Below are 24,408 nucleotides of genomic sequence, written 5' to 3'. Positions count from 1 at the left end.
TGGCGCTGGTGATGACAGTGGGGTGCCCTCGCCCATGGGACCCCCGGGTCCCGGCAGTGTTTCTTTGAAAGGGGCCTCAAATAATGGAAAGAAGAATCAAGTCTCTTCTCTAGCGTTATAGTTATGTGACTGCTGTCAGTGGTTAGGCAGAGCAGAGTTGCAGAAGTCTGCAACCTGGCAACGGTGGGCACAGACGAGTTTGCCACCACCTGGACAGGAGTAAGACGAGACCTTGGATCAGACTGGGGACCTGCCTCTGCTGCGGAGAGTGTCCCGGCTGCCTTCGGAGAGCATCCCGGCTGCCTTCGCCAGCTGGAAGTCTGCTGAGCCTCCGTCGGCCAACAGCCTTTGAAGTAATTAAACAATTCTGCCTCCAAAGCATTTTTTCTCCGAGCCAAATGATAGGCATTAGGATAGCAGCAGCGTTGGCTTTGCCAGCCAGGACTAAAATTAGGTTGCTTTTTTTTTTTCTTCACGGCTTGTTTGGGTGCTGACAAACAGTGCCAGAGCTGTACGCAGATTCCCCCGGGCTGCGACTGTGTGGGGGGGAAAAGCTGGAGGAGAAAGAGGCAGGAGGGGAGAGCTGTGTGTGTCACCTTTACTTCGTCGCTGCTCTGCCTTTTTTTAACGTGCCGATGCCGCCCTGCTGGGAAGAGGACGGATGTTCTGTGAATTCTACAGCTATGAAATTTCTTTTTAAACAAAAACATCTTTAAAGTTCCCCCTCACTAAAGGAGACTGGCTGAGGAGGAATGTGATTGCAGCCTGTAAAGTACATCAAGAGAGAAGGGAGAGGAGCTAAAGGGTCACAGAAATAAAACGGGGCTTGTGTGAATTTTCAGAATGGAAATCCCAAGACTTCTCACTGCTGAATGTCCTGAAAAATCATGCCAATGGGAACAGCAGGAGATGAAAACCATGCTTTAAAAGTTGGAGCTTTGTAATTTTTTAAGGCATTTTGTGATTAAGTTGGTTGTTGGAAAAGCCTGTGTTCATTGACCCAAATCAATGAACTTTTTCAGCTTGCAATTTTCTCTAAGCAAGAAATTTTTTGTGTGCTTTTCTATAAACACATTTGCAGTATTTCAGAATGTAAAATAAAAGATGTCTTCGAAATCTATGACTCCTTGATGATGAGGTTCAATTGTCCGTATTCCTTCCCTTAACAAGAGAAAAGCAATAAAGAGCAAAACTGAAAGTACCTTCTGGGAATGAAGTTCTCCCATGAAGAAGCCTTAATTTGTGTGAGGTTTACATACCTAAGTGACAAAGGAAAGCATTTGGGTCTGTGTGTGTGCGTACGTACTTAGTGTTGGCATTTCACACTTGCTTTCTGCATCTGCTGTTCTGCCGCACAAGTTGCGCCGCGTTTCAGAGTCCAGTGCTATTAACCATGACCAGTTTGAAGAGACCAGTTTCAAATTTTCAATATTTTATATATATACACGTAAAATCATTCAGAAAAGCAGAACATAATAGCCAAACTCCAACTTTTAGGAAAGCTTTAGGAAAAAAAGGAAAGCTTTATTTAGGAATACACACGAGTCATTACCATTAATCCAACTGGAATCACCTTTGGCTTGCTTGCTTCTTGATAACTCATTTCAGAGTTTCATGAGTGAATGCTGAAATAACGGAGACGCTGACTGTTTACTAGTACTAAAATCAGCGTTACTTCTGGTTCTCAGATCTTCAATAAACCTTGTGGCTTTTTTAAAATGCTTTTCATCCGCCTGTTGAGTCACCCAAGGCGCACGCAGGGTGATTGCCGCCATGGCAGTGGGCTGGTGAGGTGCCCATCCATCCAGCACGGTGACCTGAGCTTCTGCATGTCACGCACCCGCTTCTGCCACTCTGCGGAGGATTTTGAAAACACATTTTCACGATTTTAAACGCTTTATTTCTCACCCTAACGTTACGAAAACGGAGCGAACGGGGAGGGCGGGCTTGAGCCCATGACACGGAGAAAACAGCAATGTCCGAATGTGTAAGTCAGAGTTACCGGTAGAGCTGCCTTTCCCCGGTCCCCTTCCTCTGAGGCGATCCTGGTGGTGGGTCCCAGCAAAGCCCCTGGAGCTGGCGGGACGCTCGGGGGCTGAGGCAGCTCCGGGATAACCCGGCGCTGGCGGCCAACCGCCCCCCAACCGCCTCCCGGCCGGACTACACCTCCCAGCAGCGCCGCTCCGCGCCGGAAGTGCGGCGCCGCCCGCCCCGCTCCCCTCAGGCGCCGCCGGGATGGTTCCCTGAGGAGCCGAGCCGGCAGCCGGGACAGGGCGGCGGCTTCGCGGTTTCTCCCCCTCCACGCCCCCCACCCCATGCAGCCGCGCCGAGGGCGGGACTCCCCGGTGCGGCGGTGAGGGAAGGAGGAAGGTCCCCGGCTGCGTTCCCTCCCGCGCCCCGGCGGTGTTTCTCCGTCGGGGGAAGCGCTGTAAATGCGTGGCCTGTGGCCGCTCTGCCTCGCCCTGGGAGCCGTCGCGGCGGGGGCCGCCGCGGGCGAGGGCGGGCGGCTGAGCCCCGAGCGCAGCGCGGTATGGGGGCCCGGGCTGCGGGCAGAGGCTGCCCTCCCCGCCCGCTATTTTTACGTGCAGGCCGTGGACGCCGAAGGGCAGAGGTAAGCGCGGCGGGGCCGGCGGCAATTTTGACGGAGATTTCGGTTGTGGGCAGAAAAAAAATAAATCCGAGAGAGCGGTTAAAAACTCAGGCTTCCAGCACACCTCCCCGTTCCCGGTCAGTAGGGTGAAGTGAATTAGGCCGGGAGCAGCGGAGATTTATATGTGCCCTTCCCCAGGCATTGCCACCCCGCAACGGGTGTGTGGGTGCGTGACTTTCCCCACCTTGGGCAGCCGCTTAAATATTTCGAGGCCCTGGGTCCATATCGTAATTACCGGATTTTTTGTGAGGGAGCGAAGCGTCCCGCTCCCTGCCTTCAGTGGCAGCAGTGCCAGCACGGCTGCGTGCCCCATCCTCGGCAGGGCTGACCTTGCACGCTCATATCCCGGCTGAACCACTTTCACCTTTTAGGCAGAAATTCACTCGGGATTTTCTTGCAGAAAGGGAAGCTACTGGTGATGAAGGCTTCCTACATGACTTTTTTCTGTATATCACTTAGAAAAAGCTAATTAATTTTCTTAAGAGTATCAAATAACTGCACAAGGGGATGAAAAAAGATGGTGAAAATATTCAACAGCAAAACACACATGTTGGTCCAGCCAACAATTTATGATTTGTTCTGCTTTGTCAAAACCTTAACAATAACTAATATATTTAATTTATTATATACCTGCTCAGGTGTCCTGCTTCTTTCCACTGTTATGAACATCAGTATTTCTCCTAAACACATAGGCACAAGATGAGTAGAGTCATTTAGGAAGTACTCTATAGACCATTAAGTCAACTTAATGGAGGAATGAAATAGGTAAACTTGGTTTTCAGAGGATGCTCATGGCTTTCTATTTCTACAGGAAAGAAACCCTGACCATACACGCTGGATAGGAGCTCAGAATGCTCCATCCATGTTGTCCAGATTAGATGCACCATGGCACGCACAAGTCTGGAAGCTGCCAATTCAGCTTGTCTTGGACAGTAACTGTATTTATTTGAACTGGCAGCTCTCTAGTGTGTCTGGACAAGTTTTAGGAAAGGTGACCAGGCTGCTGGGCAGTAATCCATTAGTCCACCCACTCCCACCCCCTCTCTCTTTATCCCAAGGTCTCCCTACATATTTGTGACTGTGTTTAAAGAGGTGGAAGGAAGTTGGCAGGTGCAGCGTTTTCACTGTGCCAACTTTGTTAATACCTCTGTGATATGTGATAACTTCATGATTTTTCAAATTATTTGGTTTTATGGAGATTTTTCTACAATTGGTGTATGGTGAATTTTATCAAAATGTCATAAGTACGCACTGAATTACATGATCTCACTAAAATGTTTTTTCCCTGCCAAGCCACAGGCATTTGTAATATCCTTTTTTTCCCCTGGATGAGCTACCATAATGATTAAAATGTCTAACTTTGTTCTTGACTTCCTTAATTCTTGGAAAAAAAAGTAAGCAGGAAACATTTTGCTTCTGTATGTAAAATAACAGACTTATTAAGCTGCTGAAGTGAAGCTTGTCCTGGTATTTTTTTATAGAATCGTAGTATGGTTTGGGTTGGAAGAGACTTTTAAAGATCAGCTAGTCCAGCCTCCCTGCCACGGACACTTTCACTAAATCAGGTTGTTCAAAGCCCCATCCAGCCTGACCTTGAACACTTCCAGTGATGGGACATCCACAACTTCTCTGGGCAAGCTGTTCCAGTGTCTCGCCACCCTTCTCATAAAGAAATTCTTCCTTATATCCAATCTAAATCTACCATCTTTCAGTTTCAAAATGTTGCCCCTTGATATATATATCCACCAAGATCCATTTATCTGCATGCTCTTCTTCCTTCCCATCATTTTACACTTGAGCTACTATTAATGAAGAGTTATGCTGGATTTTTAAAGTTGTTCTATTCCCATATAATCAAAGACCATATTTCTAACACTGTTCAACATGTGGCGCACCAAGTAATTTTGGAGGTGTGCTCATGAGTATCTGAGTGGAACCTTCTTGATACCTAATGCTTCTAACATTGTGAGATGTTTTAGGTAGCCTAACAAAATTCTCTTCAGAAAAATCATGCCTTGCTTGTGAACATTAGAATCTGCTCATAAAGACCTACCGTGGCTCAGTGAACTCACTGGAAATGTGTCAACTTGAAAAGGAATGTGTCACACTGAGAAAGCTGGTGTGTGTGTCCTTTCTTATTGAACCTCCCACTTACTCTTTTGGTAGGTTTACTTCGTCACCAGGTGAAAATGCATTCCAGGTGAAGATCACTGCTCCTGATGAACAGTTCACTCGGGTTGGTGTGCAAGTATTAGACAGGAAAGATGGTTCCTTCCTTGTGAGATACAGGATGTATGCAAGCTACAAAAACCTGAAGATAGAAGTCAAAACTGGAGAGAAACATGTCGCAAAGTCTCCATACATTTTAAACGGTAAGAAGCACCGCTACACACAGACTTTTTTGTCATGGCTTTTTCTCACAAACTGTGTCCCAGAATGTGTTCTAGGATTAGCATAGGATTCTGTGGGACCTCAGTACTTCTAAGAACTATCAAATTCCATTGGTATTATAGATTCATTATAGGTGTCCTGCACGTACTATTCAAAATAGTAAAAAGAAACAAATGCCGTGAAGCTGTTGCCTAGCAAATATATGTAGAGGGCTCACACAGAAGCTGATGTAGCTAGGTGTGACTCCATTGGAGTCAAAAAAAAGTTCAAATGTGTCCGTTTAGAGTTGATGAAGGTTTGGCCCCAAGCAACGAATGCTGGGTGCCTGACCATCTTTTCTGATCACAACAGCTCAATAGTGTGACTTATTAAAATAATAATTGTGTTCCTGATAGGACCTATTTACCATGAAAATTGTGACTGCCCTCAGGAGGAGAGCAGTGCATGGCTGGAAGAGATGAACTGCCCTCAAATCATTCCACAGATTCAAAGAGACCTAGCAAATTTTCCCATTGTTGATCCAGATAAGATTGCAAAAGAAATTCCACAGAGGTTTGGACAAAGACAGAGTTTGTGTCATTACACCATCAAAGATAATGAGGTATGGCATGGGTTGATCTGAAGTCTATATGGGCACTTGGTGGCAAGTCACACAACTAGGCTGCTTTTAGCTCTTCCCAGTTGAAAGGCTTATTGTTTTGTGTTCTTTAAGAAACTTACTTTGCTTGCTTCTCCACCCTTGAACATTTTGCAGTTTGTATATGAGCTCAATAGTATCTGTCCTACTTTGGAAAGGGCTTTTTGTCCATGATACAACTGAAGCAACTAAAGCACAGAAGCAACTCAAGCACAGTGAAGGCAAATTAACTTTCCAAGCAATCAGTATGAGTACTGGGCACAGACTCAAGTCTCTTAAATGCTAATTCGGTTTCCTGTTCTCTTGAGCAATACTGCTGTGGCGTGTTGTGATCATCTAATTTGACATACATCAATAAATTACATTGTGCATAATTCTGCAGTACAGAAATACCACTTAGCTCGATGGAGGATCAGAGCTACAATTCCTTTTAACAAAACTGTACTGACTTCAGTAGAGTCTCCTATGGAAATGAGAACAAGGGAATACAACAGAAACAGGCAGACAGTTTCCATGGGACAGACCTAAAGCATCTGCAAAAGCAAGCAAAGCAAAGCTTCTCTTTTTTTTTTTTTTTTTTTTTGGTCACTTTTCTGTGATGAGTTAGAGACATGAGATTTCTAAAGCTTCACAGCTGATTCATCAATCTATACAGCTACTAGTTACTTACTACGTGATTAAAAGAGCTCTAAATTGTGCCAGTCATTCTCTGAAATGAAAACACCAGACCAATAAAACCTTTGTTTATTTTCAGGTTTATATAAAGACATACGGGGAACATGTTGGCTTCAGAATTTTCATGGATGCCATACTGCTTTCCTTGACAAGAAAAGTGAGTACATCTGTACAGTCATTTATTCTATATGTCCTAATTTATAGACGCCTGGGGAACAAATATACTTCAGCATATTTGTTGCTATTTCTGTTAAAAAGCCCTTCTTGTTCTTTGACTAGTAATGGAAAGGTCATTTTCCTTGTTTGAAGTTGGCATGTTCTAGACTGCTTATTTGATCAGTGTATGGAGTATCACAAATGTTAATTGAATAGCAAGTTTTATAGGAGAGTTTGATAGATTCGGACAGAGCGTGGGATTTTGCTCCCTGTAGACTAAATAAATCATCCTGCAGCATCTAACAGAAAATTCTGTCTCTGCTAGCACATCTTACAGGATGACTGAAAAAAATAGGGAATGTATACCATTCTCCATTAAATTCCATATATTGAAAACAAGACGGGAAGGGTTGAGAAAGAGCACCAAAAGCCTAACAGGTGGCATGTGGGGAAACTTCCCTTGATGTATAAGCAAAAAGCACCATGCAGGCTCTTCCCTGGGGAAACTTTGGAGAAAAAATGACATTATGTACATAGTGACAGAATATAGCAGGGCTGAAGTTTCAGCATACACAAATGTGTGATTATTACGTGAAGAGAGTAGTAAGAGAAATACAAAGATATCCAAGTTAATATCTATTTTTGACTGTAAAAAGACAAAACACTTTGTCTTTTAAAAAGAGAAGAAAGAAGAGAGAGGAGCTACTGAAATGTGGAGTTGTTCACCTAAAAAAAAATCCTTTAAAATCTTAAAAAAAATAAACACATTATTTATAAGTAGCTGAAAGATAAGGTAATTGGTATGAAACAACATGGATTTAACATAAAAATAGGTCATAACTATACATTTTTTATTCTATAACAAGATAACAGGCTTCCTGTATTGATGGCAAGTATCTTAATTTTAGTTAGGCTTTTGAGGATAAGTCTCACAAACAAGACAGGAAAATGTTGCCTAGAAGAAACTACTGTAACCTGCTTGGAAAGCCTTACTTAAGTAATAGTTGCCAATGTTTCCAGAGAGGTGAAAGGTGTCACAAATGTATTCTTCAGTGGTTTGTTCTAGGTTCAGTCACCATTTAATAACTTGACTGAAAGATGGACTTAAGAGAATATGCTTATTGATTTGTCAGATAACAAAAATGAAAGAACCTGCAAGCACCTCACAGTCCAGCGTCATAATTAAAAATTTTCTTAACAAGTAAGAAAAATCGTATGGAAAATGGATAAAATAAAGTGGTGAGGGCAGGATACTACACAAAGGCGGGATAAGTCATATAGTTATGACACCTATTTAAAATAGGGGGTGAGCGGTTATTTTCTGCAGAAAAGTGTCAATGTTACCATATCACAAATTTAACGACTCAATAGTGGCATGCTGTTGCAAAAAGCTAAACACACACATTAACAGAACAAACACATGACAAATGCGAAGTAACCTTTCCACTATACTCAGGATTAGTAATGGATCAGTTATGCTACTGTGTCCACCTTTGGGTGTTGTGCTCCAAGAAATATTGTTCAGTTACTGACATTGCACAGGAAAGTGGTAAGAATGACTAGACATACAAATGAAGATTCATTTAAGTGTGGATTGTTTCATCTAACAGTGTCTAAGGGAAGATGTGAATGTAGCCTTTAATTATCTAAAAGGTTGCTCGATGGAAGTAAGCTGTTCTCAGTGTCAGTAGTGTTGGACAAGAAATAATGGAATTAAATTGCATCAAAGGTCTTTAGGCTAAATGTTGGAAAAGATTTGCAAGTTCCAAAGACAGAAACACAATTTGTCTCACCCACATTAAATACTGCAGGAATTTCTGTTAAGACAGTGTCACTGAAAGATCTGTTGGGTTGGAGAAGATGATTTAACCTGTTGAATGATGTTACCATTGAGGATGTAGATAAGATATAATTTGTAGCTTTTCTATGTCTGTTATAACCATTAGATGGCACTGTACTAATATAGTTCAGTGCTGAAGATTAGCACGTGTAGCCAAAACCCCCTGTGCAATGAAGGTACACAATGAAACCTTTTGTGTTGTATACTGAATACAAAAAGTACTGCTTTGGGTCTCTGTCTTTAGAATTTCTGGGGGTCTTTGCTGAAGGCTTTCACACATCGTCAAGTTAGAGAAAATATTTTCAACTATTTAAGAGGGTGTTTGATATTTGGCAAATTATTAATTTCTACCTCTGTCCATAAACATAAATTAAATCAGAAACTTAATGAAACGTATTTGGGGCACAGAAGAATCCTGAAATGTTAGCCTGTCACTAGCCATTCTGATCTGAAGAATGAAGGGGTTTGAGAGGAGAAATGCTTTGATGCGTATATATGATGAGGAGTCAGCAATATGTTTAAGCTCTATTTTTATGTGTATATGTATATTTTAATTTGAGAATTATTAACATTCATAATTGTTCTTTCTTCAGAGCAGATATTTTCTCATGTAGCTATTAAGATCGTTGATGATAACACTTGAACAAAACATCCTAATCACACGTCCTAATCATGATCTCTAAATTATCTGTTAGTAGTCTGGACAGAGATCCTGGAGTTATTCCAACACTTTTTCAACAATGCCACTATAATAATCAGATATTCATAATAGCCAAATACACAATTAAGACTTATTAAGGAGGGAGGCAAAAATAAAAGAAAAAAGGTGATGATACAGTATGAAACCTGTGACATGCCTATCTTGTGAAAACAGTGCAGTTCTCATTTCACTTTCTTGAAAAGAGTTACACAGCAAGAAGGCTGTTAGGCATGCAAAGACAAGCTAATTTGACTAGGATTCTTTTGCTGTGAAAAAGGCAACTGAGGGGGATGTAGTGGAGATTTATATTTAAAAAAAAAATACCATGAGAGGGTGAGTTTAAGAACAGACACAGCACCAGTTCTGCACTGACAATATATGTGCCTTCAGGGCATGTAAAACTCAACCATATGTTGCCATCAGCCTTCTGCTGTCCAAATTGAAGTGTCCCACCATTTTCAGCTTCTCCTCGGAAGGCAGCTGGTCCATCCCTATTACAGTAGCTGCCTTTTTTTGTACCTTCTCTTACTTCACTTGCAAATACCACATTCCTGGTTCTGGTGCTCAACATTCCTGGCCATCAACAGTGTTTTACTTGCTTTTTTGGCTGCAACAGTGATTTCAGATATGGTTGCATACTACCAATTATTTAAAAAAAAAAAAAGTGAGGATGTTATGCTTAATAATTAACCCCAGCGCTGACTAAATGTGGTCTTCCCATCATGGCTGTTCATTTCTGTTACTTCTCTTCTGTTAGATTTAGTCATCATGCAGACACAGGGCAAATCAGTTCACTGATGTAACAGAAAACTAATTTGCCACCCAACAGCAATTTTCCATACAGTCAACAAGGTGGTTCAACTTACCTTGGAACTATATGATTTCTTACTAGGTCCCAGTGCTAGCCTGGTACAAAGATTGTGTGGCCAATCATGAAATGTATAACAAGAAACCATCCCCTAAAGCGGTGTGTTCCTATCCCTTAAAAAAAAAAAAGAGAGAGCATTTACGTGACTTCCTGCAAATCTTTTTTTTTTTTTTTGTTTTGTTTTTTTTTAATAGTATCTTGTAGGCTTTACTCTACGGTCTCAGTACTTCTAACATGTTTCTGAACTTTAACAATTTATTACAGGTACATTAAGTATATTAGAGACCTGGCTATTTTTTCTCTTAGTGAGGTTGTTTTCAAAATGTATGATTCCAGCAGAATTAGTAATGCTTTGTATTAAAATGCACTTGTGCCTACTTTGCTTCTGTTTAGGTGAAAATGCCAGATGTAGAATTTTTTGTTAATTTGGGGGACTGGCCTTTGGAGAAAAAGAAGTCCCCACAGAACCTGCACCCCATCTTCTCATGGTGTGGGTCCAGTGAGTCAAAAGACATTGTTATGCCAACATATGACTTAACAGACTCAGTTTTGGAGACTATGGGACGGTAAGAAATTGCTTAAAATTTTCACAAAATTCACAGTGAATGATCTTCCAAAAATGTATTTGTATTAACAGTATATTAACTGTTTTACTCTTTATTTATTCATTAAGACATTGGCACCCGAGAGATAGGTAATAACTGTGTAATCAATATTTTACCATTAACCAAGTTATGTATTGTGCAATATAAATGACAAATATTAAAATACTTCACTGTTTCATTTCAAAAACAAAAATTAATCTAAACATGGTGAAGTCACTGAAAACAGCATTTAGAGGGTAGGTATTTTGTTTGCTTGCTTTTCTTCCCTCCCCCATGAACATGTTGACAACTGGCCAGGCCTCTTTTTTACTGATTTTCCTAGAATCTTTTTTCTGTACCTTTTAAAGTCCAGTGTAGCCAGAACTCTCAACCTAGGACCTACCATCTCCCACTTTGATTACTGATGATAACTGGCCTTTGTGACTGCTCTGTCACTGTCTTGAAACACTACAAAGCCAGCTTCTAAAAGATCTTTGTTATCCACTTTGAACCTGTTTATCATTTCACTGCATTCAGTTCAGGTCCCTTGGCTTTATCATCGAGACTTTTCCTAAGTTTGCTCCCCCTTGCCCCCACAGTTCATGTGTTTTAATTTAGCAAAGGAAGTGAAGTATGTTGTGTTAAGTTAGTTACATAAAACCCTTGCTTTGAGCTATTGTGACTGCTTCATCACCATTATCGGCTATTGCATTGTCTGGTATCACCTTCGTCTTTCTGGCACCATAACCCCTTTTAGCCACGTTTTTCCATGACAACTGACAGGTACTTTTTCCACGTGCCATGTTGTAGTTGAACTGATACTGCCTTGCCACAGGCCTATAAACTTGACATTCCTTACCTATTTTTATCGCTGCAAAAATACTGATACAATACATACATGGGTGTCCTCATGACTTACCTTCATCCTTGGTATTTGCCTATTGGTACTGTAAACTCTTTTAAGTAATTGCACTTAAAAAAAATTCCAGTAGGCTTCACTATTAAATCACTTCTTTCTCCTCCAGAGTCAGTCTGGATATGATGTCAGTTCAAGCAAATACTGGCCCATCATGGGAAGACAAGAATACCACAGCGTTCTGGAGAGGACGTGACAGCCGAAAAGAGAGGCTTGAACTTGTAAAACTCAGCAGAAAATACCCAGAGATTATAGATGCTGCTTTCACAAACTTCTTTTTTTTCAAACATGATGAAAGCCTCTATGGCCCCATTGTTAAGCACATTTCATTTTTTGATTTTTTCAAGGTAAGCCAATAACCGTTTTTCATAGAACTAGGTTCTCGATGTTTCCCATTATCAAATAACTTTGTATATATTATTGATAATAAAGTGATTTTTAGCTTTTCAGCACACCACCAATAACAAGCGTGAATAGGCATCCCTTCCTGTGGGATTAACTGCTCTGTAGCTCTTACACTGAGGAATGATAATGTTGATTTACATCTAAAGGTTCTGTAGAACCTTGTGTAATCTATATAACTCCAAGTTCCTTTTTATTTCTTTTTCCTGATTCAGCGATCAGGTCTACTAACATAACTAACATAGTGGGAAAATCAGTGGATGAAGTGGCACATCTACCCTCACATCCGAGGATGAGCGTCTAAGAATTTCCGGAGAACTTAATTGATGAAGAGGGCATCTCTGTGTACCCTGCACTGTGATGAATTCCAAACTAAATAATAAAAGCTACTTAAACATTGATGCTTGCCTAGCCAATCCTACATTTCTCAGTATCGGCAAGTCAGTAATACCAGTGCCCTCAGAATAATATAACCTAACCAAGCTACTCGGATCTTCTGTTTGTTAATAACTGATGGTCGTTTTCTTTCCAGTATAAATATCAAATTAATATTGATGGCACAGTGGCAGCATATAGATTGCCTTATCTACTAGCAGGAAACAGTGTGGTGCTAAAGCAAGATTCCATCTACTATGAGCATTTTTATAATGAGCTGCAGCCATGGAAACATTATATTCCATTTAAAAGTGACCTGAGTGATCTACTAGAAAAACTACAGTGGGCAAAAGAGCATGATGAAGAGGTAAATATACATTTAGAAGTACTCAGTAATGTTTCTAGACAAAATAGAGCAAAAAGTAAATTTCTTTAAAAAAAAAAATCTATAAGAAGGACGTACAAATTATTGGTATCAGTTCTACAAACAAGAAAAACACTTAAAAAAAAAAATACATAATACTGTCCGTAACTTGAAATTAAATTGAACTTTGGAAAAATCAAGAGTATTTTCATAAGAATGCCTTACTTCTAAGAATGCTTAAATAAAACTAAATAAGTTACCCTAAACTGTCAACACTGAACTCCAGAATCAATACCAGCATCCTGAAATAACTACTATTTTTTGAGAATTTAAAATAAAAACCCTTTTATTTTCTTCGACAGGCAAAAAATATTGCAAAATCTGGACAAGAATTTGCAAGAAACAATCTCATGGGAGATCACATTTTTTGTTACTATTTCAAACTTTTCCAGGTTAGTATATTTTTAATGCCTGCTACCACAAAAACAGAAATCCCACAGAAAGAATTCAGGGCAACGGAGTTGCTGGAAATGGGCCAGTCCAGTACTTGAAGCCACAAAGCAAGTAGCAGCAATTAAGAACTTCAGCTGGTTTACAACCATTGCATGCAGTTATCTCCTATGAAACCCCTTAAGGCTACGCTGGCGCTTTGAGAGAAGCGATCGGACCCATAAATCTTGACCTAATCTGCAAGAATATGTTGCCCACAATGATCAAAGAATTCCACATCAGACACGCACCCTGTGAACCGCAGCTGAAAATATCTGTGCATTAGCACCCAGATATTGACACTCCAGTGAGGCACCTGAAGGGGCTCCTGTCAGCAGCTAAGTATCTGCTTACCCTGTCGCTGACACAGTGTGGAGTAACAGATTGTGTAGCCCCAGAGTTTCTACACAATTACTCAGCTGAGTTGGTGCAGTATTTACAACCAGGTGTACAATCTAACAAGTTTATGAATTTACGATACCTTCCTTTTTTAAAACCCAGGAATATGCCAGCTTGCAAGTGAGTGAGCCAAAAATCAGAGATGGGATGGAGAAAGTGCAGCAGCCTGATGATGACCTTTTTCCATGTACATGCCACAGAAAAAAGGTACAGTACATACAGCATTAAATGTAAAGTGATGGATGTCTTCAGTTCTTACTTAAGCAACTTGGAACAGCCGTTGCTCAATACCCCACAGTATCAGTTACCAGAACATTAACACCTATCGAACTTGAAAACATTTTTTCATGTATTTGTTTGACTAGACAGTTAAAACCTGAGTTTCCAATTAACTGAAAAATGTTTCTTCTTTCTTGTCTACAGGCCAAAGACGAACTCTAATAGAAAAAAATAAAATGATTTTTTTAAATATTTACCTACATTCAGACTGTCTTCTTAAGGAAAGAAAAAAAACTTGGACTAAAATACCAATGGATGCTCTCAATGGATATTGTGAAGTCTACTGTGTCATGATCTACATATGGTAGAAAAAGCAAGCACCCCCTATTTTCTTTTTATCATGCAGTGGTTGCAAAGCCTTGTTCAAGAACCTTTTTATAATTTTTTTTAAATAAAAAACATGTTTGTATCAGTGATGTGTTACTGTCGTGAGATAACTTGGAAATGCAGATACTTCCTAGCAACCTTATGAGCAGCCTGGTCTAGGGGGAGGTGTCCCTGCCCATGGCAGGGGTGTTGGAACTAGTTGATCTTTAAGGTCCTTTCCAACCCAAACCATCCTATTGAGGAACGACTGAGGGAGCTGGGGTTGTTTAGTCTGGAGAAGAGGAGGCTGAGGGGAGACCTTATCACCCTCTACAACTACCTGAAAGGAGGGTGTAGAGAGATGGGGGGTGACCTCTTCTCCCTGGTGACAAGTGATAGGACAAGAGGAAATGGTTTCAAGTTATGTCATGTCAGGGGAGGTTTAGATTGGATATTAGGAAACATTTTTTCACTGAAAGGGTTATTAAACATTGGAATAGGCTGCCCAGGGAGGTGGTGGATTCACCATCCCTGGAGGTGTTCAAAAAAAGGGTAGATGTGGTACTTAGGGACGTGGTTTAGAAGTGGTTTTTGTCAGGGTAGGTTAAAGGTTGGACTTGATGATCTTAAAGGTCCCTTCCAACCTCAGCAATTCTATGATTCTATGAATAAGAATTGTAAATCTAACCCCCCCCCCCCCCAAATTGATGTATTTATCCAAAGTCATCTTTTTTGGACCATAACTTTATTCCTTCTGAGACAATCAGTATGCTCAAAGACAATGATGTGGCGTTTATAATATATTTTTTTAATCTGAAGGGAAAACACAGTGCTATTGGACACTTCAGGAATATTAGATAGAAGTTTTAATTTCCATATGATTTTCACGGATGCTTCGTCTCTGAAACTCAGTCTCTTTGACAATATGAAAAGAATTAAGTAGCATCGAACAGTGACTACTGAAACTAAACCAATCATTGTATCAGCAGCCTAGTCGATTTTTAAAATACCTGCTTTCTGCTCATACTAAGTAATTCAACTGTTACTTTTGAGCCTATCAACATCATCTGAAAATGATCTATAGGTGAATTTAAAGTCAAGTCTAAATTCATCGAATTCTAAAGTTAGCACATTTCCAGTCCAAAGCGAGGATCTATTTTCTCTGTAACACAGCCAGTCAATTTAAAAACCACACAGTTATTTTCTTTGCAAAGATCTAAATGTTTGCTATGCTTATTGAACGACACTACTGCTGGGAGATCAGTGTTCTTGAGGCATCTTGTGAGAAACAACAGAAGAATATCCTATCTGATTTTTAAAAGGCTATCTGATCTAAGCACTTGGACAAAACGTCAGAGAAATCCTCTCAGCTCACCAGGGCTGACTCAAAGTCCGTTTAAGCAGCTCTGTGCTGTCACACACAACAGCTCCTCCCAAGAACGACCTCCAGGCTAAAGCTGCCTGCTCACCTTCAGCTGGTGGCACCGCAACAGCGAGCAGCAAGCCATAGAGATGCAGAACAACCGGAGCAGGTTTTAGGGAACTGACGGCAGCGGAGATGGGATCACCGTCTCAGGAGACAAAGCCAAGATGCTTTTCTGAGGACCAGCCAGCCACTTCATCTCAGGTGTCATCACAGAGAGTCATCATTCAGCTGATACTTGCTGGTGACTTTGCTGAAAGCAATTAATGTATTGCTATAACCTTTGGTTATACCAGCAGGTTACTCACAGCCCGTAATGGGGAAGTCTGCAGCTGCAAGCACGCACAAAGTATTTCATCCACTCCGCAACCTCAGAGCTCAGCTGAAGGCCTCAGCTCCTTCTGTTAAGGGGTAATGAGGTCCAGACCCCCATCTGCCTCTTCTGAGCTCTCCTGACAGGAGCCTCGTGCAACATGCCATAACTCCTCCCTCCTCCAGGAGTTCCTCCACCGCTATAAACTTACTTTGTCTTTTATCTGTTCTACATAATAGTTTTCCATGCCCATCTCTCCAAAGGGCCACTGCCATCAGTCCTTTACGCAAGGGAAGTTGCTGGAGGGTGACTTTCCAAAACCAGCCCATGTTCTTTGCTCTTCATGTGCAACCATGCCTGCGTTACCTCCTCCTCCTCCCCACGCAGGCTGAGAATCTGTCCCCTTGGGGTAGTGACATCATAAATGACAAGAGCTTCCTCCCCCTGCATCACTGGAGTGCCAGGATATGGCACCAAGGCAGGGTAGTTCAAGCCCTGCTGGCCACCCTCAGGGCATGTGCTCACAGAATTCTACAAATCAGCAGGTTTTAATTTCAAATAAGCATAGCATCAGTAATATACTCAGAAATTAAACACATCTAAAGATTTGCTGCCAAAATAGATTCTTTCCAGTGTATTCAAACATCAGTCAAAAGCGTTTAGCTGTTAATGGAGAGCACTCAGTGTTGTATACAGTTATTTGCATAGAAACACAGAAAATAATGGTGCCATGGTATTAAATATGCAGTAAATTTCCGTCCTTCCTTTAAATAATTCTTTACTGTTTTGCATAATGTTATTCATTCACACAAAAATGTTTTATTTGCATTTACACTTAGACCTCTGAAAATACCTGTTTTAAAAAATGCGTCTCAGAAGTAACACACTCTTAATTTGCTGCATTTAGGGACATCTAAATGAAGATACTCCTTAAACACTTCAAATCATTTGTGCTCCAGTTCAATATTCTCTCTAAGCCACGAAAAAACTTGTGCATTTATTTCTTCCATGACATCGTCTGTTGTTCGTCCTTTGACTGCCATCCCATGGTTTGCTTTATCAATCCAATGGATTTTTTTAGGGGCTTTCATTTTGCTTGCCACACCTTCTAGCAATTGCTGTGGAGAAAATAAGAAAGAAAAAGTTGGAGAATCAGCTGCTGCAAACTGTGCAGCTCACAGGTGTCTCTTGCTTTGCCTGGCCGACACATAATAGGCAGCTCTTAAAAACAGAATGGATCTGCGTGCACATTAAAAACATGTTGATAGAAATGGTGTGATGATACCATTTTCGGTAATGGCGTTTCCTCAAAGGTTAGCCCTCGCTCAAACACAAAACAGTAGAAACTTAGAACTTAAAAAACTGCAAAGGTCACAGCCCTGTGTAGGCTCCTTCCCACGAAGGGAGAAGGATGAAGGAATCCACTTTCGCTGCCAGAGGGCAGCACTAGCAATAAAAATGACAGAACTTCTTCCGTCAGAGTTGTCTACAGTGGCAGAGCAGCAACAGAATTGCCTAGAGATTGGCTTTGGCTCTCTTCAACTTTCTCAGCAAACACATCTAAGAACGAGCTCAGAAATTCTTAAAGATTTCCCCATGCAGAGGGCACTCCTTCAAGGACCTGCTGGTTGCTCGCCTCACTTATCGTGGTGACAACTCCTCGCGAAAGCATTGTGACTCCTTAGAAACTGTCCAAGCATGGAAAACGCCAATTGTGCAGACCCAAATTCAAGCTAAATAGTTCAAGAATAACAGATACCTACTCTGCAAGAAAACAAGGCAGAAAGCCACTGTGGTCTCATCTCTGCACACCTGCTCTTCATCTCTACAAAAATGTCACTTTCTACCACAGAAGCCTGACTTGTGGGTGGAACTGCTTTGCTAGAAGAATTAGTTATGAAAATGTGACAAATGTGAGACTGGTTGCACAGCACAGTGTTTATGTTTTGTAACCTGACAGGGTTAAAACAGAACATCAAATAACTTGCTCCTTTCATAAGCTGTTTTTGATTTATACAAGCCTACTAAAAAATAGAAAACATTTAAATCAGCAGTATTTTAGTGGCCCAAAGATGAGTTTGCTAAAGTGGATGATCAAGCACAATCCAGAAGTTTTAAGCAGCAAAAGAAAGCATCCCCCAAACCCCCCGCTTCCTTATGTCCAATGAAGTTTCCTGCCTAAGGCTTCACTTAAGAAGATACAGATATATATTTAGAGAAGGCTTTTAATCAAGGCCACCGTTGTGTACACCAGTACGGATGTCACTCAGGTTCATTCCTATTCCTCCATGCTGCCCCTTCACAGCAGGATTTACAAGGGTACTCACTTTTTCACACATCTCATCTGCTGATCCCGAGACAAACAGTACCGGACACCCGATAAATAACAAATCTTCATCCCGGAGCTTGGACTGAAGTTTTGGTCGATGCAATGGGTAAGATAAACATATTAGACCTTGAATGAAGTCATCATCATCCTCCTGGCTAAGATGGCGTATCACAGAGGCAGCAGCTCGTGAGCCCATGGAACGGCCTTTCTCCCATGTTAAAATAAAGGAAAAAAAAGTGTATCTGCTGTCACCTATTCCACATTCTGTTCGAGTAAATAACTCTTAAAACCAATCCATCTGAGTGAATTTCAGCATACCAGTAGTACAAGATGCTAGGGATGTTTTTATTCATCTACTCCACGAAAAATATTAATCCTAATTTCAACATTTTATGCTAAAATATTTGCCTGGTTATATTAATGTTTTCACATGCCCATTTAAAAAGAAGAAGGGGTGAAAGAAAAAAGATAAATGGAGAGGGATCCTTTGCAATACTGGAAGGAACGGCAGTCCATCCTAGGGGCAAGAGGAAGAGAGGGACAGGTCCTATGCTCCAGAACCTTGAAATTCCAGATAGCAATGCTATTATCTTGTATCATTTTTTCATGCAACCTTAACCTGCTCAAATTAAAAACAGTTTCATGTGCCTTACTCCCAAAACAAATCCAGCAAGTGCTTATGCACACCTCAAAATTCAGCCTAAAAGTAAAAGTAGAAGGGGGGGGGAAAAATAACGAAGTGTGAACTTGTAGCATGAGATCAGTCAGTAACAGCAAGGGGATATCAAAATATCTCCTCAAAGAAGAGGCATACGAGCTGACAATGCTCTGTAATTGAGTGTCAGAAGTAGCTGATTCCAGCGGGATTAACTTGCATCAGCACACATTTAGTTTCGCTTAGTCACAGAACACTCAGGGTCTCCTGTATCAAGTTATTCCTAATTGCACCCATCTACTTTCCTTTTCCACATAATATAACAGATTTTCTATCTGCCACTAGGTTTTCTCTACCAAAACCTGCTTTGGTAAAATGGTTTTCCATTTACCAGTAACTGGAATTTTTCAAGATACACAGTTAAAAAGTACATACGGATTATCAGAGAACTCGTGCCCTATCACTTACAAGTGACAAGGAAGTTTTCTTCCAGACTACCTGGAAAACATGGTCTATTGCTCTTTCCATCCTCCTTCTGGAGCGAGACCTGGGGCATCATGAGGGGGGTGAACAGGTCTAGACAGCCGTGCTCCCAAGAGAATGCGGTGAACGCGGCAGGCTGGGTGTTCCCGTTTGCGACCCGGGAAGCAGCGCTGCTCAAGCCAGTCACGCACCCGCCCCACGCGGCCACCAGCGACAGGGCTGGTAGCGTTCAGACACCCTAATGCAGATCTGCAAGCGGGCTTGGCACCTACGTTGCCATGGCAGTCGGTGGACTGCTAATCAATTAATGAAGACTACAGAACATTCAGCTCTTTGTAAAAGAGGGTTCTCCCAGCAGATAGCCAAATTGCACTCCCTAGGCAATACTGACCAGGGGGAGTTTGTTCAGCTTGTTCCCACGTTAGACAGCAAGCTTTTAGTGCCCACCTCACACTGAAACCTGTCATCCACATCTGTTCCTTCACTTCTTACCAAAGTGGGACAGACTTTAAAAAAATGGAGTACAGTCTGCTATCATTACAGACAGTATAAGAAAAAAAATTATAGGTAATAAAAACAATACCTGCAAGGAAGACACCTGAAAGTTTATAATCGTCAGAAAGCTTTAAGTATTCCTAAATAAATAAGATAAAGAGAAACATTACAAGTCAGAATTAAGGCAGCTGAGAGGTGGACAATTTTTTTGTTTGTAGCTACTAAACAAAACACGAAGCTCTTTCAGCACTGCAGATTAAACAACGAACAGATACATACAAGTTGCTATCTTGTTTTTTCACACAAATGATTTCATAACATTTTGCAGTAACAACATAATAACCATAAGCAATTTCACACTAGTTCTCACCAAGTCTGAAATTCCAGATGCCCTGTGAAGTCACCAAAACATAAGCAGCTACTGTGTATCAACTCAGTTGTAGCAACAGACCACATGCAGGCTCTGAGCCCATCAAAAGGCAAAACAAGTTAGCAAAAATGCCCTTTACTGAGACTGAGGTCACGTATTTCCAAGGAAAAGTTTAAGACACAATCAGTTATGTCTGACAGAGAATATAAAATTCAGCAACAACTTTTTCAGTTTTTAGGAGATAACTAATCAGGTGGTATATCTTAGCACAGGCCTTTAAATTACCTTTACACAGCAAAATACTAATATAAACTCACCAACAACATTATGCTTCTTCAAAAAAGAATGGAGAACATCCCCATTAAAGCTAGCAAAGTCTAACCTCAAAATAATGTACATCTAATCATAATGACATCATACAAATGAATTCCTTAAGAACTGGACTTAGTTCCCCAATAAAAATGTCTGATGCTCAATGCAAAGCACTCAAGCTACCTTCCCATGTCCCAGTAAAAGCAGCTGATCCGGAGAAAATTTCCACTTTTTCCTATGCGCTCCAGAACAGGAAGATATTCTAAGCTGATACCATTACAACAATAGGTTGCTCATTTTAATACAATCTAGGTATATAAGAACATCTTAGATAATGTAGCAGCAGCAGAAGGAGATAAACTACACACATATAAAACTTTAAACTCATTTGGAAATCAAAGACTATTTAGGTTCTAGGGCTCCCATATGCTACTCCCAATCTCTTTTGCTTCAACTCCTCCTGTGACCCAGAGTCCCCTACTCTTTCCCCAAAAGTCTTGTTCTCCCAGCTGCCAACCCTCAGACACCCAGCACAATTCCCAGGTCAGCTTCTTTCCCCTCAAAGCTGCTCCCAAAGCTGTATCCCTTACTTCTCTTCCCCCCACCAAGCCTTTCCAGAACACCTACCTCTTGTTTCCATCCTAAATACTTCAATTTTTTCAAGCTGTAAGTTTTCCCACAAAGCACCCTTGCTTTTTTCACATCCTTTTGTCAAGCTTTTCTTTCTCTCCCTGAACTCAAACCCACATACCTGCTGCAGCTGTTCCAGCTACTGCCCACGTAAAAATTGCTCCTGCTGTTTCTGTTCACAGACAGTGCTCCATTTAGCTAACCATCACTTCTAATTTTCCCACTGTTGCTTGACTAATCTCTGGTCATAATTTAAGAAACTCAGAAGATGACACTCATGGATTTGAGCTTTGGCATAATTTGGTCACTTCTTACCACAACTGCTTTGAAGGCTTTAGTCCTATAAACAATGTTAAGGCCTTTACAAGTAAACCGCAGGCACAGAACTCCATGGGATGCAAGATAGGCTGACAAAGACACTAAGTGAGGGAAATTCATATCTCCTCCAGCTCCATGAGTAAGAATCACTCCATATGTTGATTTCTTCTCTGGGACAGAAAAGATAGCATCAAGATATTTGTTTCCAAAAGGTATTTTCACTTTAACCTAGAAATGAAACAAAAAATAATATAATTAAAAATAAAAACAAGCGTGTTCCCAATCTACACATTATGATGAACAATTGGACAATTAAGAAAGAAACCAAAATTGCAAGTCCACTTTTGTTTCTTCTGTATTAGAGTAACAAAAAAGTAACCCTACCTCTGGCTCAAAGATTTTACATGTAGTAATGAGCAAGTCACCTTATCACTCCACACATTATTTTCTCCATTAGAAAATGACGCATCCTTATCTTCAAAGGATGCTTCAAGGCATAAACTGAAATGCTTCTTACCTTCTCTACATATCTATATTTAGCTATTCAAGAGCTAACCGCCACAACTGACTTGAATATTAATTCTTCCACAATAAGAAAAAACAACTCTTCTATGAGACTCAAAAATAAATAGGAAATAAAAACTCTTCTATAATTACAGTTCCCTATAGTGGAAAAAGTATTTTTATCTCCCATCTCTCACAGACATTATTAAGGAAAAGAATTAAGGAAGCCCCTAAACATTGATTACAACCAAATTACTTTGGGTTTATAGAGCCATATGGAGTATATAGGATTAAAAGAACTTCACGCTGGCAGCAACGATTTAATCCTGTAGCTTTAGGATCCATGTACAAGCTTGATTACACAGGGAAAAGACCAAAACAGAGTAATATGAAAAATGGATTTCAATACACTAGTTTTAGATCTTACATGCAACTATAAGAAAAACAACCTCAGGAATTACTTTTTTCATTAAGTGTTCAATAATAAATATTGGCAGATGTCACAAGATACATATTTCATATATTTGTATAATTGATATCCTAAGATGAGCAAGGCACACACACTCTTAACTAGCGACAGCAGCCTAAGCCACAGAAATATAAGACATGCAGGCACAGCCCAGCAAGCATCTCCAAATTACACAGTGGCAACCACTCAGTGGAGCAACAGCTGCATATAGTCAAAGACTGAATTCAGACAAAGCCAGCACCAGGCTGGCAGAGGGCCTCTAGCCATGACAGACATCTGGAAGAGCTGAATGAGACACAAGGGCAGCTGACGTTGGGCTGAGTGAAAGGGGACTGGACACCACATGTGTGTGCCACAGTTTTTGGAAGCAAAAAGGAGAACACGCCGGGGCTGGGATAAAACACTATTTCATGCTAGAGCCCAAAGTCTCTCCTTGGCAGGGATCCTACAGAGGCACTGTGTAGGTGAAAGAGGTTGTCAGTAGCCTCAAGGAGCTTTACAGCCTGAGGATGCCAGGCAGAGGACGGCAGCGGACGCGTGGGACAGCCAGCAGCCACACCTGTGTCTACAGAGATGGGCAGAAGCCTGAACCAGACAGAGATGCTGCTCCTTGACTACCGGGGCCCAGGGCAGACACAGGCCAGGCAGGGCTTAGCTTACCAACAGCCGTGTTTAAACCTCCCTTGGGAAGGCAGGGGCAGCAGCACACCCACCCCACCCGCCTTCCCCAGCTCCGGAGCCTCCTTAGAGGGGCACGGCAGCTGACACAGCCTGCAGGGTTTTACACATCCAAAGGCAAAAATGCACACGGACCCCGACGGGCGGTTGCTCCGCCTTCAGCCGCTGCCTCCGGGCCAGATCAAGCACCCCGCGGCCTCCCCACAGCAGCCCGGGGCCGCCCCGAGCGCCGGCTACCCCGCGGGGCGCCCGTGCCCGCCAGGCCGCGGGGCTCCCCCCGGTCTCGGGGGCTTCAGGAACCCCTGGCCGAGGAGAGCAGCCCGCCTGCCGGCCGAGCGAACAAGAAGCCCTTGGCGGCCGCGTTCCGCTCGCCCCTGGCGCCGGGAGGAGCGAGAGGACTGTGGCCATACCTCTGCCTGCCCGCTCATCCCGTGACGTCACGTGAATGACAGCCTTCCTGCCCGCAGCCGCTGAGAGGGGCCTGCCCAGGGCGGGCGGCCGGCGCGGCGTCTGATTGGCTCGCAGGTGTGCGAGGCCCCGCCCCGAAGGGAGAGGGGCGGGGCGAGGCATGCCGGCCGTCCGGACACTGTGAGGAGGGATGATGGCGGAGGGGGGAGGCTGGCGGCAGCGGGGCGGTGGGGTGCGCAGCCGGAGTGGCCGGGGGCAGGCGGCCCCAGCCCTAGCCGTCGCCCCGGCCGCTGCTGGCCGTAGGCAGGGGCCACGCTGGAGGAGAATTTTGGACGGGGATTGGGTTGAGGCGCCGCTGGAGTAGGCCCGGAGAGAAAGGGGGGGGCCTGGTGTAGGCCAGCGCTCGGTCCCTGTGGGCATCGACAGTGTCCCCGAGTTACCGGGTGAGGTGTTTTAAGTGCGCGTGGTGTGGGCGTCAGGCAGTACTTTTAAAAAATGTTGGGCTGCCCAGAAGGAACGTGCCTTAATAATCATGGCGACGGGAGAGGGAATTAAAAAAAAAATGATGGCTGTTTGTTTGCTGAATTAATTAAGTCTGAGTTACGTTGTTTAGAGGGTTCGCGTCACTCCCCATACGTTTTTATTCATCCACACATGGAAGATAACAGTGCTAGTGATAATTCAGAATAAATAAAGACAAATGCTTGGAAAATCAGGTTCTCGCTGCGTCCAAGGGCTACAGATACGATCCTTACTATGAGTTGGTTGTCCAGAATGACACCAGGTGATTTTTGTGGCAGCTGTCGGCACACTGGACCTACGTGGCATTCACAAACAAGAGAGACAAGGCTAGTGTTTTAGATACCAACATACAGCTGTCCCCTGGGCTATGCTTTATGGCACAATAAAACACCTTAGCGTGTTTAACTGGTGGAAGACAGCACCGATACTGTACAACAATGCTTTATAGTATTTATATATTGGGTATTC

At 42.2% G+C, this 24,408-nt stretch overlaps 2 protein-coding genes and 1 long non-coding RNA gene across 6 annotated transcripts; 1 reads left to right on the top strand and 2 right to left on the bottom strand.

Moving 5' to 3' along the window:
• Positions 1-1,503: 1,503 nt before the first annotated feature.
• LOC128904764 (uncharacterized) lies at positions 1,504-2,206 on the bottom strand. The gene is made up of 2 exons (XR_008464634.1): positions 2,003-2,206; positions 1,504-1,854 (listed from the first exon to the last, which is right to left on the bottom strand). It is a non-coding gene; the product is annotated as an uncharacterized LOC128904764 (long non-coding RNA).
• POGLUT2 (protein O-glucosyltransferase 2) lies at positions 2,207-14,137 on the top strand. Of its 3 annotated transcripts, XM_054189433.1 has the most exons (10): positions 2,207-2,611; positions 4,817-5,022; positions 5,437-5,642; positions 6,433-6,510; positions 10,311-10,483; positions 11,527-11,764; positions 12,352-12,561; positions 12,921-13,010; positions 13,549-13,653; positions 13,870-14,137. In XM_054189433.1, the coding sequence occupies exons 1-10, from the start codon at positions 2,433-2,435 to the stop codon at positions 13,885-13,887; spliced, it is 1,503 nt and encodes a 500-aa protein (XP_054045408.1). In that variant the 5' UTR covers positions 2,207-2,432; the 3' UTR covers positions 13,888-14,137. The 3 variants fall into 3 exon arrangements, 2 of the variants coding, with proteins under 2 accessions (XP_054045408.1, XP_054045422.1); XR_008464627.1 differs by lacking the exon at positions 12,921-13,010 and having other exon boundaries at positions 13,011-13,653; XM_054189447.1 differs by lacking the exons at positions 2,207-2,611; positions 5,437-5,642 and having other exon boundaries at positions 4,890-5,022.
• Positions 14,138-16,532: 2,395 nt separating this feature from the next.
• On the bottom strand, positions 16,533-23,486 carry TEX30 (testis expressed 30). Of its 2 annotated transcripts, none has more exons than XM_054187946.1 (5): positions 23,421-23,486; positions 21,357-21,587; positions 19,818-19,869; positions 18,095-18,300; positions 16,533-16,885 (listed from the first exon to the last, which is right to left on the bottom strand). In XM_054187946.1, exons 1-5 carry the CDS (start codon positions 23,436-23,438, stop codon positions 16,712-16,714), a joined length of 681 nt encoding a protein of 226 aa, XP_054043921.1. In that variant the 5' UTR covers positions 23,439-23,486; the 3' UTR covers positions 16,533-16,711. The 2 variants fall into 2 exon arrangements, with proteins under 2 accessions (XP_054043921.1, XP_054043922.1); XM_054187947.1 differs by lacking the exon at positions 23,421-23,486 and adding an exon at positions 23,146-23,405.
• Between the last annotated feature and the right edge of the window lie 922 nt (positions 23,487-24,408).

The sequence above is a fragment of the Rissa tridactyla genome, chromosome 1 (assembly GCF_028500815.1).
Source record: "Rissa tridactyla isolate bRisTri1 chromosome 1, bRisTri1.patW.cur.20221130, whole genome shotgun sequence".
In the NCBI taxonomy this organism is placed as follows: Eukaryota; Metazoa; Chordata; class Aves; order Charadriiformes; family Laridae; genus Rissa; species Rissa tridactyla.
Note: the sequence above shows the minus strand (reverse complement) of the source record. Positions and strands in the feature narration are given on the sequence as shown.